The sequence below is a fragment of the Austrofundulus limnaeus genome, unplaced genomic scaffold, assembly GCF_001266775.1.
Source record: "Austrofundulus limnaeus strain Quisiro unplaced genomic scaffold, Austrofundulus_limnaeus-1.0 Scaffold80, whole genome shotgun sequence".
Classification (NCBI taxonomy): domain Eukaryota; kingdom Metazoa; phylum Chordata; class Actinopteri; order Cyprinodontiformes; family Rivulidae; genus Austrofundulus; species Austrofundulus limnaeus.
The window spans coordinates 1,250,455-1,268,198 of record NW_013952482.1 but is presented as its reverse complement, the minus strand read 5'-3'; the positions used below and the strand labels follow the sequence as shown (position 1 = coordinate 1,268,198).

Below are 17,744 nucleotides of genomic sequence, written 5' to 3'. Positions count from 1 at the left end.
AGATTAACCTTCAGGGTGGATATAGCTCGCTAACAGCCTCGCACCAATACCTATTCACGTCATCATTTACCCAGAATGCTTTGTGTGTAAATAAAATGGCCCCGTCCGTGTTAAAATATATTTTTAAAAATTTACAAAACTAAACATCCTACAGTATTTTTACAGTCTTTATTTTACAGTTAAAATATGTTTATCAAATAAACTTTAATGTTACAACTAATCGTGGATCCCTTTAAGTAGCACCAAGGAAGAAGCAACAACCTGAGAGACATACAGTATCACACAATATTCATATTCAAGTAAAATATTGTTGGGCATCACCTTGTTGGTGCTGAAATACTATGTTATGTCTTTCTTTTTGGTATTTTTCATGAATTCAACTAAATAAATGGGAACAAGCAGTTGTCTGGTAATAAAATGACTTAAAATCTAATTTTAAAACGTGTCTTTGCTGTGTTGTCTCATGACCCAACACTGCTTCATCTCTGGAGTTCAGGAGCGTTTTAATGTCTGAAGGATTCATTAGCCAGAGGTAAGTGACTTAAAGGAAAATAATCAGAATAAATGTTTTAGGTGAGCTAAACAGTAGCTAAAGACTAAAATTGGAAAAACACTAGCAAAAGGCTGTAACTAGTAGAAAGATAGCTACAAGCTAAAACTGCTAACAGTATCTAACAGGCTATAAAAGCAAAAACGTTGAGGTAGGACCAAGTTTTTCGAGGAACTGAGCGTTCTTCGTTCACCTCAATGAGGAAAACAAAGTTGTGATTATTTCAAAAAGTATAAAAGTTACAAAAGCCATAGTCACAATGTCCTGAATGAGCAGAACATCTTCAAATATCAGTGGTTAAAATATCTGAAAAGTAAGCTGTAGTAGTTACAGCCCAAACAGCTAACAGAAGAAACTATCAATAAGAAAACACAAGGCGTGAACGCTGACTCAGCATTAACACTAGGATGTTAAACTCTGACCCCTTCAAAGCTAAACAGTGTGTGTGTTCTCACCCCCTTGCAGATAGCAACAGCTTCTTTGGACATGGACTTAGGGTAGGAGACATGATGCTCCATGATTGATTGGAACAACTCATCTTCATCTTCACCATCAAAAGGCGGCTGTGGATGCAGAAAAATACCTAATCACTTCCAACACTCCACGGTAAAGGGACAGTCAACAGTGCATCTAAAACAAACCTGCCCAGCAAGCATTTCATAAAGCAGTACTCCAAAAGCCCACCAGTCCACTGACTTCCCATAAGGCTGATAGGCTATGATCTATGAGGAGAAGAAAAAAGTTTCAGTCAGGTGATTAAAAACATCAAAACGATGAGCTCCRGACAACGCAGGAACCACACAAACCTCTGGGGCGATGTAATCTGGTGTTCCACAAAACGTCTTCGTAGTGACGCCGTCAGTCATGTTCTCTTTGCACATGCCGAAGTCTGCGATCTTTATGTGGCCCTCAGAATCCAGCATCACATTGTCCAGCTTCAAATCTCTGTGCACAAACAGGGACATGCATGCGTATCACTCACGTTCATGATCTGAGATATCAGGAAAGGTAACCAGGAGAGGGGAGACGTTTCGAAAACTCACCGATACACGATGCCTTTGGAGTGAAGGAAGAACAGACCAACAGCAATCTCTGCAGCATAGAACCTAAAAGATAAAGAACCGTTTCTTCACAAGGCCTGGGTCACCTCTCTGCTCTTTTAATTCTGTCCAAACTGTTGGACGTTTTATCTAGAAATAACCGTCACAGCTTGTAGGCAAAAACAGACGTGTGGAAATGCAAAAAGTATCTGCATTTGTTGCTTTCATGTTTTTACACAGGAAATATACAGTAAAGTTAGATAGTAACCGTTATCTGGTTTGAAGATAAAAGCTTCATCAGAAAACGAAATGTTTTTCAACTTACACTCAACATCCTGTCAGATTATTTTAAAGGGGCAATATCATGGCGGGACAGAAGCGGAAGGTGGTTCTTAAAGAGACAGAGGCCAATTTCAAGGCGTTTAGAAGAGAAAGTGATGGGAAGATAAGTTTATTTTCTATTTAAACATTAAAACAGCATTTTAATAACAACTAAAGGTGACATAGATACTTTATTATGGTATAGTATTTAAATGTATGCCTGAGAAACATAGTATTGCCCCTTTAAAACACTAACAGAGAGCAGCAAATGCTGACTTTGGAAATAAATTTCAGCCAATAATTGTATTTTCATTGCAACGTATTGCTTGAGGGAACTCATTTCCCCTGATACCTTTTATACCAGATGTTTAAATTAAAATCCTTTCATTTTAAGTCGGGTCAGAGCGAAAAACGTTTGGGTCAAACAGGAAATGAGGCCATTTTGTAATATAGTGAGCTCGTGTGTGATATTTTTTTGTGAATAACTCAGCTACTACCAAAAACTCAACATCTGTAGAACTGGTTGAGGTCGCACCAGTGTTGCTTCTCCTAAGACCGTTTGGCTCTGGTGGCCACCTTGAATAAGAGTGACTCCAAACGTTGATCATTTAATGTATATCTAATGTTTCGTTTCTGTGAGTTTCAAGAAATTGTATTTAGTGGCTCACGAGACATTTTGCTAACAGACAGCGTTGCCTCCACTAATTAATGGCAAAGTTTTAAAACTGTATTTCACACATGTTAGGGGCTATTCTCAGCTACCCCAAAATTAGGTCAATATCTGTAAAACTGACTTAGACAAACCAGCTTCAACCGAATGGGTTAAAATAAGGAACAGAAAAAGTGCTGCTGCRTGAACCAAAAGGCAGCTTTTGTGTTCTTTGGAAATGATTGGTTTTGTTGACAACGCGTGCACTGAAGCCAGGCCGTCAAATATTTTCAGATCCACACCATCTCCAGCAGATCTCTCCTTCACAGACTTCCTTGCGCAGGTGCTTACAAGGTTTCTGTTCCAGTCTGACAGGCAGTGCTAATCCCTGCCAAACGGTTCGCTGTAATCTGTCTGCAGAGTGCAAACGTTCAGACAGGTGTGCTTCCATCTATTTGTTTTAACGTCTGCAGATTGTCGCAGATCACCAGAGGGAGTTTGTGAGAGCGTTTTAAAGGCTGCCACGCTGTTTTGCTGAAGCAAAGACTAACCAGTGTTTACAACATCTTTATATAACCGAAAGTTATGCAATCTGTTGTTTTCTTGCAGCGACTCGCCTCCTGCATGATTTCAATGAGACCACCTCTGTTACAAGACAAACAACATCTATGTGAGGAGGAATCATGTTCATAACTTTGCCATAAATCTCTATCAACCTGAGCTTATTGGTGGAGAACAAAAGGCTTTCTTTAATGTTGATATTGACAAGTAAAACATTATGGCTAACTACTGAAACCTCAAATTTTGGACCCCAAATTGTATCTTGATATGATTCTTTGAGAGAAAAGCTTTATGTGAAACAGCTCGTTCCTTCTGTAGGTTAGATCATGAGTGTGTGCGTAAATACTCACACAGCATGAGGCTCTTTGAACTTGCCGACCTGTTGGATTTGGTACATGAGGTCTCCTCCATTAATATACTCCATGACAAAATACAACCGGTCCTGGAGGCAGTTATTGAGAGACAGGACAGAAAAAATAGTGGATTAAAGGTGGGTATTGTGCAAAATAGACTTTTTTTGAGCTATAATGTCATTCACTCATTAAAAACATTTCCAGAGTGTTGCTTTGACTCATTCATGAAATCCTTGAATCTCCTGTGGTAGCCATGTGGATGATATTCAATTCAAATTTATTAATTTCATTAAAAAATAACTATATACAATAAAAAACAAAGAAAATACACAAATCAAAAATCTAAATAAAATGAAAGATAGCAGAAGGAGAATAAATCTTATAATGTCTGCTCCTTTTATCCCCAGAATATATTCAAACAAAACATAATTTACAAAACAATCCTAAATAAAAATAAAAATAAAAAACATCAACTCAAACAACAGTTCATATAGCTTCACATTTTACTTTCCATATACCTTCAGAAAACTAGCTTTTATCTGTCTCTTAAATATTTACATAGATCTAGCATTTTTAAGATCATCCTCCAGACCATTCCATAATCCTATACCCTGGATTAAAGTACATCTTTCTCTCAAGCAAGAACGAAAATATGGTTTCACAAACATTTCCATCCCCTTAAGATAATAACTGTCTCTCTTAACAAAGTTTACCTGAATGTTGGAAGGTAATATGTTTCTGTGAGCCTTGTACATAAACTAAAATATTATAGTCAATCAAATCATAGAATTTCAAAATTTTCAGTTTACAAAATAATGTATTAGATGGATGGTTGTGATATTTTCTCATGATAATTCTTACGGCTCTTTTCTGCAAAACAAAAATCGGATTGTAATTGTTTTGCAAGCTTTACCCCGGACTTCAATACAGTAAATTAAATGTGGAACAATTATTGAATTGTACAACACAAGCAGAGCCTTGTCATTGAATAACTCCCTGACTTTATACAATACTCCTATAGATTTAGATATTTTTGTTCTTAAATAACGTATGTGAGGTCTCCATGTCAGCTTATCATCAATGATGACACCCAGAAATTTCACCTGGTTGGATATGATGCAAAGTCAAATTTATTTTTGATATTTACAGCATTTTCATAACAGCTGAAGGTAACATAGTTACTTGATTGTGGTGTAGAATTGAACTATGTGCCTGGGAAATACAAAATAACCCCCCAAAAGAAAAAAAAAAAACACAGAGCCAGTTTTGTGCTACTTTATGCGCAGCTTTAGTGCAATGAAATGCTTTACAGTCGACTCACAACAAATACCTTTAAAAGAAAATAAAAACTAAAAGGTGATTATGTAAACAATATTAAAGACCTTTGAATTTTTCATACCATTGTTTGGAAACACGAATGCAGCTGAGTGAGGAAGGGGGGTTTTCCACCCAGAGCGAGCACTCTCTTCTCCACCATGGTGCACTCGACGTCATCGTCTTGGATCACCACGTCTTTCTTTAGGATTTTAATGGCGTATAACTCATCTGTGCTTTTCCTTTCTGCCAGCATCACCTGGTAAATAAATAAATAAATAAATGAAGCAGCAGAGAGCAGAGTGATTTTACAGTGAAAAACAACTCATTTCTCCGAACGAGCCTCACTTTGCCGAAGCTGCCTTTGCCCAGAACCATGATGAAGTTGAAGTCTGAGAGCTTGACGCGGTCCTGATTGCCATTGCTGTCGTATTTGCATACTGAAGAGGAAGAGGAGTCTGTGGGCTTCCCTGGACCTACTTTTGCTCTCTGAATGGTTGGCGTAGTGGGGAAAGGAAAACAAAAAATAACAATGGTTAAAAAAATAAACAAACAGAATCCAAGTTTTTAGCCCAGTTCCTCTAAAAGTTACCTCAAATTTTTGTCGTAGCGCCTCGTTGCCGTCTTCTCCGTCTGGCTGGACGGGAACATTAAAATATTCTCCTTCCTCCTGAGACAGGAGCTTAAACCTAAAGCCAATGAGGAAAGCGGGAGACGTGTCAGACAAAACCCAGGGCTGTTAACAGAACAGGAGAAGATTTGTCTCACCATCCATCCACTCCAAGTTTCTGTAGCTCTGAGATCCCAAAGGACAGCGATCCCATGAAGTCGTTCCTGCTGGTTAGATCCCAGTCCCACACCTCCACCGAGAGGCGGCGATCTTTGTCGCTTTCTTTAAGGTGACTGAAAAACAACAGCAGTAATTAACACGTCTTATCTTATAAATGAACAACATACTYAACAAGACAACAAAGTCTCTTGTTTCTGTTGTTAAACTAATAGGAAAACTCGACAAACTTCTAAGAGGGCACAGTAACCCAGAAAAGCTTGAATAACAATGAGCAGAAACACTAGAAAGAATGAGGACAGGTCCACTTTGTGCTCATGTGACTGAGAATGAGGCCAGCAGACTTTACAGAAAACCCAGTTCTATTAATAAGGAGCAACAACAACATGTGACAGAACAGGAGAAGTCTCACAAAGTGAACGTKTCATTCCAGGTGGGGTTGAGGCAACATTTAATGGTCTTCGTCTTCTGCTTGCTCTCACTCTTGGGGTCCGGGATCAGCTTGAGCTTAACGTAGGGGTCTGACAGGCCGTTGGGGTCCATGGGCACCAGGTTCTTAGCCTCAATGACTGTGAAGTGTTGAAGATAAATGTCAGTTTAATTTAATTTAAGAGGAAGGAAAAATCCCCTGATAAAAYACACTTTGTCAAAACTTGTCCTTTCGAGGAATGAAAGAGGTAAATCTGCAAATGTTGGTGCCATTCCCCGCGCCCCCCCGCCCTAAATAACGACACCTAACAACAGTTTAGTTTCTGTTCTATAATCAAACGACAGCTGTGCAGGGGAGAGCTGGCACGTGGACACACATGTGGGTCAATCGTTGGATCATTGAGTGACTAATGGACTTTCCAGCTCTGGTCTGGGGCTCATAGAGAGCGCTTTGCATTGCGCTGATGTCAGAGAGGAAAGGTGGACGATCAGACGGGGAGGACTTACTGGAGACGGTCAGACAGTCATCACAGATCTGGGCAGTGATGTGAATGCGTCCTCGTCTTTCTGTGTGATCTGTCCCGCACAGGCTGGGGACGTTGGCAACACATCGCTTGTGGATGTTCATCATACAATCTGATCGCACAAACACACACACAAAAAAACAATGAATTATATTCTGGTTTTAAACCACATTTAAAACAAACTTTACTTTTTTTTTTTCTTATATTGAAAAGAGCTCAACACTTGGTTAGGACTAGTAGTATAAATGACACATTAGACGCTTGAAGGCATGGATCTGTTGAAAAGTTATAATAACGGTCATACCTGTTGAAGGTAGAAACAGTTTAATTCTTACCTGATTCACAAGCCCAAAGATAATCCCAGATCCAAGACTAAAGTGGATTATTGTCAATTTAAAACTACTCCAATCTCAAAAATTCAACAGTGGTTCTTAGTGTCAATTTATAAACCTTTATGTGACATTTCTGTATTAAAGTTATTTACATAAAACTCTGGTTATTTGCAAGCATAAACAGCAGTATCAGCAGTTGTAGCACATCTGGTGCAATCTACCTGCAGGAATATCAAAATATTTGAGACTAAAGTTGTTTTACGGCAGTAATCCACTTTGGTTTTGGTTCCACTCAAACTTGTCAGTATCTCATCAATCCACTCAGAATTAAATTATATTTTCTCCAAACTGAAGTTKTTTTAAAGGGATCCCTGATAAGTTGTAACATTTGAGTTTATTTGATAAACATATATTTTAATTGTAAAATAAAGACTTTAAAAATACTGTAGGCTGTTTAGTTTTGTAAATTTTTAAAAATATATTTTAACACGGACGGAGCCATTTTATTTACATGTAAAGCACTCTGGGTAAATGATGACGTGGATAGGTCCTCAGTGTGAGCGAGCTATATCCACCCTGAAGGTTAATCTTGGACAATATCTGATGATCGAATCTTTTAAATGAAACCAGAGAGCGTTGACAGAGAGGAGAAGGTAGAAATGACTCAGCCTGKAACTGAAAATATGGATGGAGGACAACAGAGCTGCTTCATGGAAGAAGAACCTATTATCTATCTATTTATTGTGCATAACCTTCCTACAGAACCCTACTTCAAAGGACTGAACATTTTAACCATTAAAGCAATTAGAAACATGTGCACATTGGCATAATATCACTGAGTACAAGCAAATGTAGTTATAATAATGTTAGACTCAAACAGGCTTTATAAAAAATAAACATGGCAGAATGTACGATTGATTAAAAAAAGAGCTGAATAATCAAACTTTCAGCTCAATGTTAGACATTTATCACACTAGACAACTTATGACAACTTATGATACATTTTTGTCTAAATTGCTAATAAAAGTTTTATGAAACATTTTTGTCTAAATTGCTAATAAAAGTTTTATGATACATTTTTGTCTAAATTGCTAATAAAAGTTGTATATTTGATCAATTTGTTTGAATTACATTATGTACACGCCAAAAAGAAGCTTCCTGTTGATTTTTTCAATTCCATCTTCGATGTAGATATTTTTAAAATGTTCATAAGTTGCATAAATTGTCTAGTGTGACAGGGCCGTTACAGTTAGGCAGAATTATTATTATTAGTTTCTCCTTTTTAAAAAAAAGCTTTGATCACAACAAAACAAGCAGCTGGTTCTAAAAGTTTGAACTGACTTCAGATGGCTTAGACTAGATCATATCTCAAAGCAGCAGCACAATTTAGGAGAAATGCCACTTTATTTTATGACCCAGATTAGGAGTTTCATTGAAAGACAACTCTCTACAGAGGAACCGGGATGAAATGGTAAATGAAGGGATTTGCATCTTGTTTGATTCCAAATCAGGTGAAACAGGTGAGGGAGCCTTTCCCTCTCCGCTCCATCTGCCTCTGCACACACAGTCAAATATTAGTTGTCCTTTTTTGAAGACTTGGTTCATCTGAGTCAGACTTGTTTAAAAAGCTCCTCAGGATGTTTTTGTTTCTGCTAATCAAACAGTCCAAGAATCCAAATGTGCAAAAAAAAACAAAAACAATAAAAACTGTTTTTGTTAGCGTAAAAATGAAAGTAAGATTTAGAAAAAAAAAACAATTTTGCAGAGCAGATAGTTAATCTAAATCTAAAGAGCTCAGGAACATCTCAAACTAACTGAAAAATGACCTAATAAATCTAAGAATGAGCAGAGAAAGGGGATGTCAGTGCTCAGTTTGAACACTAGATGGCAGAATGCAGTGATTTACAAAGCCAATCATTTTGCTCCACTCTCTGATCAGTGGGTGGTGTTGTTGCCCTGCAGAGGTGGAGAGTGAGATGTTTATCTCCTGCTGTCTGTTCCTCCAATGAAATTTATCTCGCATCTCCAACCGAGAGAGCACCAATCACATCGTTCATTCATGCAGCCTCAGCTCGGCTTCGCAACACGTGCTGAAGACAAGAGACCAACATAAAATGCAAATAGTAAAAGAGAACGATGCCTGTTCACTAGATCCTAGAGTGATAAGCAGATGAAACCGGTTTGAACCCAGTTTAACCTTCTACTAGAGCTCAGTACGGAGAAACGYTGTGTGAAAATAAAGAGGTAATGGACTATAAAGCTTCATGTGTGTTACAGGAAAACATTTGCATTTGTTCTCCAGCATTCATGTTAAAACGGCTTTAAAGTTCCTCTTTATGTAATTGTTTTTATGTCAGGATAGAAAATATCCTCTGATGTTTATGAGGTCTTCAAATGAGGTAAATCCAACCTTAAATAACACTAAAATAAGTGAAATGAAAGAGGATGAGGAGCAGGACGGTGCTGCTAAATAAATGCACCTAATTAACGTTTTAGCAGCAGTTTTGAGAAGCTTTCTAAAAGCAGAAGTTTGAGCAATTTGATGCTCTGACACATCCAGGCGGGCGTTACCGCAAAGCCATAGAGGAAAAAAAATCAGCAGTAACATTAAAATAAATAAATAAATTTAAAAAAAGCATCTGTTGCATCAATCTGAGAAAAATTATAACATTATTTCCAAACTGTTTAAAGTTAATTATCCTGCAGAACAGGTGTGAAACAACTGCTGGTTGCTGGTTTGCATTAAAATTGCCAATTTCTGTAGAAGTAGATTGAAACATCTTTATTTTAAAAGTAAACCAAAAACAACCACAGGCCTCAGCTTGTTATGCATTAAAATTTATGGTACGCTGGAAAAAACACAACAAGTGTGGCTTGTTTCAAAAGGATTGACAGAGAAAATAAAAAGCGCCTTCACTTTTAAAAGATCCTAGCGGCCTAGCTCAAGCTTTTCATTGAAGCGTTAAAGAATGTGAGGCCTGTAGCCAAAGAAGGAGTGGGGAGGAAATTTGTTTGTAGAACAGGACAATAGTTCAAAGAACAGCAGAAAATCTGCAAATAAATGTTTCAAAGAAAATAGTTTAGGTGTCTAATTAGGAGGCTGCAGTGAAAAACCATGACTGAGCTCTTCATTTCCAACAGTTGAGCAACCTTTGATTCCTCTGCAACGACGCACAAAACAGATAAAAAACTAGATTAAAAATGCAGCTTCTGAAGGCTGTTCTTCAACCTATTAAATCCATGAGTTGTGTTTTTTTTYGAATGGGCTGATACTATCCAAACATGCAGGTTAATTATGTAAAATAAGTGCAGGCTGAGTCAAAGTCCATCAAATACTGAGCTTTATTAATAGATGCTGCAAAGAGGAAATATAGATAATGACCGCCACAGCTGAACGCAGCTGTGCAGAGATGGACTTCCTGTTTGTGTCGACAAATGGGACACGACTGAAGGCACGTCAGAAATCACACCGTGAACTGATGTATGTGATGCGTTTGATCTAAATTCAGGCAGAAAACCTGTTGGTCCACTGCCAACATGTTTAAAATAATGTGGGGGAAAAAAAACTGCCGTGAAACGAAATCTTGGAAAAACTTAAATGAGACATTAAATTCCGACAGCAATCACAGATGATAGTTTAAAATTTGAGCTATAATAAACAAATATGAACATCCCATGAACTCAAACCGTTCAAACTGAACTCCATTTGCTTCCTTTTATTGGACCTGTTTTTGTAAAAAACGTAAATTGCTAAATTAGCACTTTCCTGGTATTGCGTAATATTAAAAAAGAGAGAGAGAGAGAACTTTGTTTTTACTTCTGTTCTCAGAAACTTGTAAAAACATGAAGATTCTCAAATTTTCTTTTGTTTTTTTACAGTTTCTTATAATTATTGGGGTGACTGAGGTGCAGCGACAGAACAGCTGACTTGGAATCAGAAAGTAGCAAGTTMATTTCCTCATTATGCCCTTTTGTTGCAGCGTCCTTGAGCAAGACACCTGTTCATAAACTGCTCCTCGGGGCGCTCATTAGCTGCACGCTGCTCCACTTGGGTGTGACAGGTCAATGGGGTTAAATGCAGAAAACAAACTTCAACACAGCACTTTACTTTGTGCTTCTGCAAACGCTGTTGTAAAATTAGACAGAACAAAATCACTTCCACCTTCTGTGTAGCGGTGTAATAATTTTWAAAAACTAAATTCAGTCTTTCTCATTTGGTAAATAAATATTATGATGAGAATTCCCTCTGATGATGGATTCTGCTTCGGCTGCGGAGTTCTGATAAGGTATGGGTTTTTTAAATTAGGTGAACTACTGACTTAATTCCTATCAGATTTAATCAATCTGTTGTCGGCAATCCCTTTTGGTCTTATCCCCGCTTTTTTCGAAATGCATCAAACGTTTCACCTATCCAAAAGTTTCCCATCTATTGTTGTAGATCACTATTTGTTAAAATTAGCCACATGCACCAGTTTACAGCATCCTTCTTTCTGATCTACACTGCTCAGTGTTTCAGATGCCAGAACCAGGGGCGGAGCCAGGAGGTGGCCAGGGGGTGGCCATGGCCAGCACAGACAAATCTTTGGCCACCCTGTTCTACACACCCCTTCCACAGTGAAACAACCTTTAGGGCTGTAATAATCCTCCTGAACCATTGGTGGCAGTGTTTAACAGTTTGAAACATCACCAATCTCAATGAAGTGACAAAGAAGTGATTGTTTTCTTTATATACAYAACATATGCCTATGTAATCTGACTTATGGTGACAAAWRWTTTTWTTTTTWATTTTGTCACCATATCACAGTGTCATTTTATGTTATGAAGGCTGCATGATGCTCTGCCCCTTTTGGTTAGGAGTAGACCCATCACTAAAGAAAAAGTGAAATGCCCCTCTAAATTCACTGTTGGTGATTATCAATATTGCACCTGTTCATTGGGTAAAATTATTAATATTAGTTTTAAACATGCAGTTGAAGGTCATCATTATTTGGCACAGTGACATGTATTAAAATTAAAAATAAATCAATAAACAATATAAAAGTAAAAAGCACCCCTAAAGTAATTAGATTTGATAAATTGTGTCACATTAATTAACCTTATCTCAGCTGTAGCAGTGAGTTTAAAAACAGGATAACGAAACTAGTTTAATGAAGAATCTGTCTCTGAAATTATTAGTGTTTATTTATGTAGGTAAATGTATGTTAAACAATCTGGTAAAACACACCAGAATGCTAGAAAGGGCATCTACTTCGTTCAAAATTTTGTGGGGGAGGACCCCCAGACCCTCCAACAGTGTGTCCCCACACTTTTAAAATGGTTCTGACACCCATGTTTATAAGGTAGTCACTCCCTGTATAAGGACATGAGGAAATGACCAAAACACAAAGATCTGCAGAAACTTTCAGGTAAAAATGATGTAATTTTCCTGGCCACCCCTGTGTGAGTAGTGGTCCCCGTCTGGCCACCCCTGAGAAAAATGTCTGGCTCTGCCACTGGTCAGAACTACTTAAAATGAGACCTTCTAGCCTCTGTAGACACTGCTTTAGTCRTGCAACAGTCTCGTAAATCTGTCATGAATGCAGATATCTGTGTACATACGGTCACATTTCATGCCCTGGTGTATCAGCCCGTACAGGAGGGAGCCACAGTGGTCACAGAAGGTGGGGCTGGAGTARGTGTGGACCTTAAACTTGTGTTTACTACGAGGATCCTGCAGGAAAAAAWAWAWAAATAAAAATAGAGAGGAGACATTAATGATGTCTGTCATAATAAAACAGGTGGTTTTAAAAATGCAGCCAGTCCTGCTATTTAGCTTTTAAACCTCCTGCAGCCCTCGAGTCAAAGTGACCCAAATGAAATATATATTCAGTAGAAATATTTGGTCACTTGTGGAGATAGTTCCTACATTTATTTTCCAAACAGCATCCCTTCTGAAGTAAATTTTATATAATCAAAAAAAGAAATTTACATACAAAGAACTGCTTTAACGGTCGTCATAAAAACACAAACAATATTTGCATCATTATATTGTCCTAAACTTCTGGAGTTTCAGTACCACTCAATTCAGTGGCGATGAAAGGATTTTTTGATTTTATCCAGTTTTGGTGACCAAATATTTTATATTTTTAGCAAAAAGAAACAGTTTGAGTGACAGAACTTGGAAAAGAGACTGAGTGACATTAGAGGAAAAACAAAAATAGAACATGAAGCTCTTGTGATGAAACCAGAAAAACAAAAYAAAACAAACAAAAAAARAGTTACAGATTAATAAATGTCAGCAGGATTTAAGAAATGCGTGCAACTTGAAAAAAAAAGACATTGGTTCATTGAGCAGAAGCAGCCAGGCAGCACATTTTCTTTTTAACAACCTGCCCTGATGTGGTTTGGGTTTGGATATGTCAGCAGCAAAGACAAAGTCTACATCATTTTATATGTGTGTGTGTGTGTGTGTGTGTGTGTGTGTGTGTGTGTGTGTGTGTGTGTGTGTGTGTGCGTGCGTATACATACACTATATTGCCAAAAGTATTTGTTCAACCATCCTAATTATCAGGTGTTCCAGTCACTTCCATGGCCACAGGTGTATAAAATGAAGCACACAGACATGCAGATGGTTTTTACAAACATCTGTGAAAGAATGGGTCACTCTCAGGAGCTCAGTAAACTCCAGCGTGGGACTTTGATAGGACGCCACCTGTGCAACAAATCCAGTTGTGAAATTTCCTTACTCCTAAATATTCGACAGTCAGCTGTCAGCTGTATTATAAGAAAACTGAAGTTTTTGGGAACGACAGCAACTCAGCCATGAAGTGGTAGCCCACGTAAACTGACAGAGCGGGGTCAGTGGATGCTGAAGCACATTGTGAGAAGAGATCAACTTTCTGCAGCGTCAATCACTACAGACCTCCRAAACCATAAAGACATGGATGGCAGAGGCTGGTGTGGATGAACTTGACTGGCCTGCACAGAGTCCTGATCTCTACCTGATGGAACATCTTTGGGATGAATTAGAGCGGAGACTGAGAGCCAGGCCTTCTGTCCAACATCAGTATGTGACACATGTGGTTCTGGAAGAATGGTCAAAAATCCCCATAAACACTCCTAAACCTTGTGGACATTTTTCCCAGAAGAGCTGAAGCTGTTCTAGCTGCAAAGAGTGGACCAACATCATATCGAACCCTACAGATTAAGAATGGAGTTCAGTCAAGGGAGGTGAGTGAATACTTTTGGCAATATAGTGTATTTATATTTGTGAGCGTGTTCATCCAGCAGCACAAACATAAAGCTAATGTTGACCTGGTTCATTTTATTAATARCCACCATTTAACTGCCAACCAACCCACATGCATGACTATATGCAACCTGAACTCAGAAGGGAGTTTAAAAAAGTTGTTTATTAATTAGAAACAAAAATAAACCTTCAAGAAAAAAACAAGTAATTTCAAGAACGACCGAGTGGGAGTGTTTGTAAACTTTCTTTACTTACATCAGACGCAGGTCCTTTGTCGGCCCCCGGACAGGAAAAAGTGACAAACTCATGACAGCGCTTATGGACCACAAAACAGCACACTGAGGAGGAAGAAAAAGGACAAAAGTTTTACCTTTGGTTACGTGAAGTGCCAAATGTGGTAACAAAAAAAGGGTCACAAAGACGTTTTAAAAAGGGAACTTCTCTGACATTATTCACTCCACAAAAAGCAACTTAAATTTCCGTTGTTCACTTTTGTTTTCGCTCTACAAATAGCCTCTTTTCCTTCTGCAGAGCAGATGACTTTAAATAGAAATTGGTTTCACAATTACACCTAATAAAATGAAAGCTGCCACTGAAAACTCCCAACATCAGTTGCTTCAAATGGCAGCCAGCTTCACGTTGGTTCATTTCTCTGCAAGCTTCTCAACACCGTTTGACATGGCTGAAAGCAAAAAAAAAGGTGACAGTCTGTTGTATTGAAAAGACTGGCGTTTGTTTCAAACACTTGGCTTCAGTCGTGCACTGCAGCTCTGAATGAGAACAAGCTCAACGAGTGTGTGACCACATCAGCACACACACTCTGAGAAGTTGTGCCGTTTCTGCTGAGCTTTACATCTTTCTACTTACCTGGATTGATACCACGATGCTTCTAAATATGTGTGACACTCGTGTCGATATGCTGTAACAAAACACACAGGGCTCCACCCAGATGCTGCTGTGCTGTCTGGTCCGGTGAAGAGTGCAAAGGAACCAAATCCCTCCAAATACTTTTTTATAAATAATTCACGACGTGTGAAAAATGGCTACAGGTTGTCCAGGGAAGCCTCTCAGATCTCACCGTTCCAAAACCGACAGCGCAAGGCAGAACATGAATACAGTATTTGTCACCCGCTGCCAGGAAAGGTGTGCAGTCATGTAGTTGCTCTAGTCTGTGTGTAAACGTGGGTTTGTTAGTAAAATATCACAAACCTCTGGATAGATTTTAATGAAGCGTTTAAAGTAATCACTGGCTGAACATCTAACTGACTAATTTATGGAGTCAACCTGATGGGGGGTGATATGCATTTCTCTGAGAAATCAAGTTTGAATTTAGTTTTACTTTTTTGATGATAAACTTCATGCATCAATTCCAGTTCTCAAAGCCAATTTTATTTATTTATTTTTTGATTAAAAACTCAACTGTGAAGCTAAAATTAAACCTTTAAAGTAGAAAAAAAATTATTTAATGAAAAAAGCTTTTACGGTGACTCAAACAGAACCAAGTTACAGATTTTCCTTTCTGTCACAGAAAATACTTACCTCCAGATTATGAAACAAATTATATCTCGTTAACCTTTCTTTTATGCACGTCAAAACATAAAAAAAACAAGCATGGTATTTTTTTTATTATATCAGACGTGGAAAAAAAACTACGCTTTACTGTCTGATGAGTTAGATTGTTAAATCATAACCWCACTGTAGGTGTGGCACAACCCAGCCATGTATCCCTAACAGGTAAACTAATAAAAAACAACTCTATTTTAATAYAAAATAAAGTTGTTCAAGCTAAACGTTCTAATTTAGCACCCCTGCAACAGATTTTTATTTTTTTATTTTTTTGCTTTTAGCCAGTTTCTGTTCTCTTGTTTACGACTCATTCAAATCTCTGCTGCTCGACTCCAGTAAGCCAAACTCATCTTGGTCTCTCTCGCTTCCTTTTCAATGCACAACAAAACCGTTTAAGATTTCAAGACACTAAAACAGGTGGGTTCCTTCCTTCCTGTCTGAAGGTTTTAACTCTGCACATTCCTTAAAGGTGACTGAGGTCAGGTGAGCARATGGATGCACGGAGGAGACCTGCAGCTTTCACTTCAGGGTGCGGTCAACACTTCAAAAACCCGTTTAAAGACTCATTTTTACTCCTTGGCATTTAAATCAGACTCTCATTCTTACTCTGCACTGTGTTTTGTTCCAACTAGACTATATCTTTGGGATTTTTAATTTGTACTCTAAATGTCTTTTTTTTATTTACATGTTTCTGGATCTTTTAAATGTGCTTAAAAACAAAACAAAAAATCATGTTTCCGTTTAGTAGCTTCTTTGAACATTCAGAAGTCAGAYGTGAAATCACGTGTGACCTCCAGAGAGACGCAAGTTTAGAGTACATAAACATTTGAGATGAGGAAGAAACAATGTTGACTGTCTGTGGACTGAGAGAAAAAAATTCTAAATGACTTAACGCCCAGCAGACTTTCTGGTGAGTCACAACAGTTTTTTTTATTTCTTCTGTATTTTGGATTCCCCTCCATGTTTACGTTGCCTCACTTTCTGATTGGCTACAAGACACGTTCAGCAGGTTGTGAGCTTGTTTGTTCTCAGGTGAACACCACACACGATGTGATATCAGGTCCAAAAAAAAAAATCAAACGTTGAATATCCCCAATTTGAGATCGGAGCGGTCCCGAAGTCCTTCTGAGCTGAATTGTGCCAGAATTCAGCWCAGTTATCCTGATGTGTGACGCAGGCCTTACATGTTTTGTGCCTCAATTAAGGTGACTTTCAACRTCTGACATTTTACAAATTGATAACAAAGTCTTAACTTGGGGGCTAATGATGTGCAGTTGTGTTATAATGTGAATTACATGTGTGTTTTGAGGACTGAAGACAAAAATAAAGAGTTTTTTTTACCATTGGTTGGTCAAGCCTTCAAGCTGAAATTTGTGTAATTCCAGGCTGAGCAATCAAGGCAAAGCCAGTTGGACATTTAAAAAAAAATGAAATGGTTTAATCAATAAAAAAAACTGTTTAATAAAACATTGACATAAAGGTGGAATATTTAGTTAGCAGTCTGAAGTTACCCAACCCCTATTCTTGCTTAATGCTCAACTGTTTTGATWTTACCTTAATTTTGTTTAAATTTGACTTTGGCTCAGATACAAACATAAAACAATGACCCAAATTAAGGAGTACAAAAATTAAAACTACATTAGGATAAACAGACCAGATCAACAGATGCACGACTGTGGTCTAGCCCAGTGATTCGCAACCAGGGGTACACAAGCATATTACAGGGGGTACGTGGAAAAGATGTCTCAGGTGTGTAAAAAATAAATTAAAATAGGACTGAGGTATGTAGGGCCTTATGATTTCCACAATGTGGAAAATGCAAACGGAATCATGAAATTGACACAAAATGTAATGAAATGCAGAATCTCACAACATTTGCTCATTTGGGGTATTTGATGTATTTTGGATGCTGCTGCCTCCTGCACCTGCCATTACCTGGTTTATTTATTTAATAAACATACACTCACCGGCCACTTTATTAGGTACACCTGTCCAACTTCTCGTTAACACTTAATTTCTAATCAGCCAATCACATGGCGGCAACTCAGTGCATTTAGGCATGTAGACATGGTCAAGACAATCTCCTGCAG

General features: G+C 38.0%; 1 protein-coding gene across 2 annotated transcripts in view; it reads right to left on the bottom strand.

The window, feature by feature from the left end:
• LOC106519663 (protein kinase C beta type) overlaps positions 1 to 17,744 on the bottom strand; it is a 42,482-nt gene that overhangs the window by 8,873 nt on the left and 15,865 nt on the right. For both annotated transcript variants that reach the window (XM_014011423.1, XM_014011424.1), the window contains exons 3-15: positions 14,344 to 14,426; positions 12,459 to 12,570; positions 6,512 to 6,640; positions 5,988 to 6,144; positions 5,557 to 5,691; positions 5,381 to 5,477; positions 5,137 to 5,277; positions 4,874 to 5,047; positions 3,472 to 3,563; positions 1,594 to 1,656; positions 1,357 to 1,495; positions 1,192 to 1,272; positions 1,006 to 1,113 (exon numbers count right to left, since the gene is read on the bottom strand). In XM_014011423.1, coding sequence (XP_013866877.1) covers positions 1,006 to 1,113; positions 1,192 to 1,272; positions 1,357 to 1,495; positions 1,594 to 1,656; positions 3,472 to 3,563; positions 4,874 to 5,047; positions 5,137 to 5,277; positions 5,381 to 5,477; positions 5,557 to 5,691; positions 5,988 to 6,144; positions 6,512 to 6,640; positions 12,459 to 12,570; positions 14,344 to 14,426 — 1,511 coding nt within the window. The remainder of the gene's footprint in view (positions 1 to 1,005; positions 1,114 to 1,191; positions 1,273 to 1,356; positions 1,496 to 1,593; positions 1,657 to 3,471; positions 3,564 to 4,873; positions 5,048 to 5,136; positions 5,278 to 5,380; positions 5,478 to 5,556; positions 5,692 to 5,987; positions 6,145 to 6,511; positions 6,641 to 12,458; positions 12,571 to 14,343; positions 14,427 to 17,744) is intronic.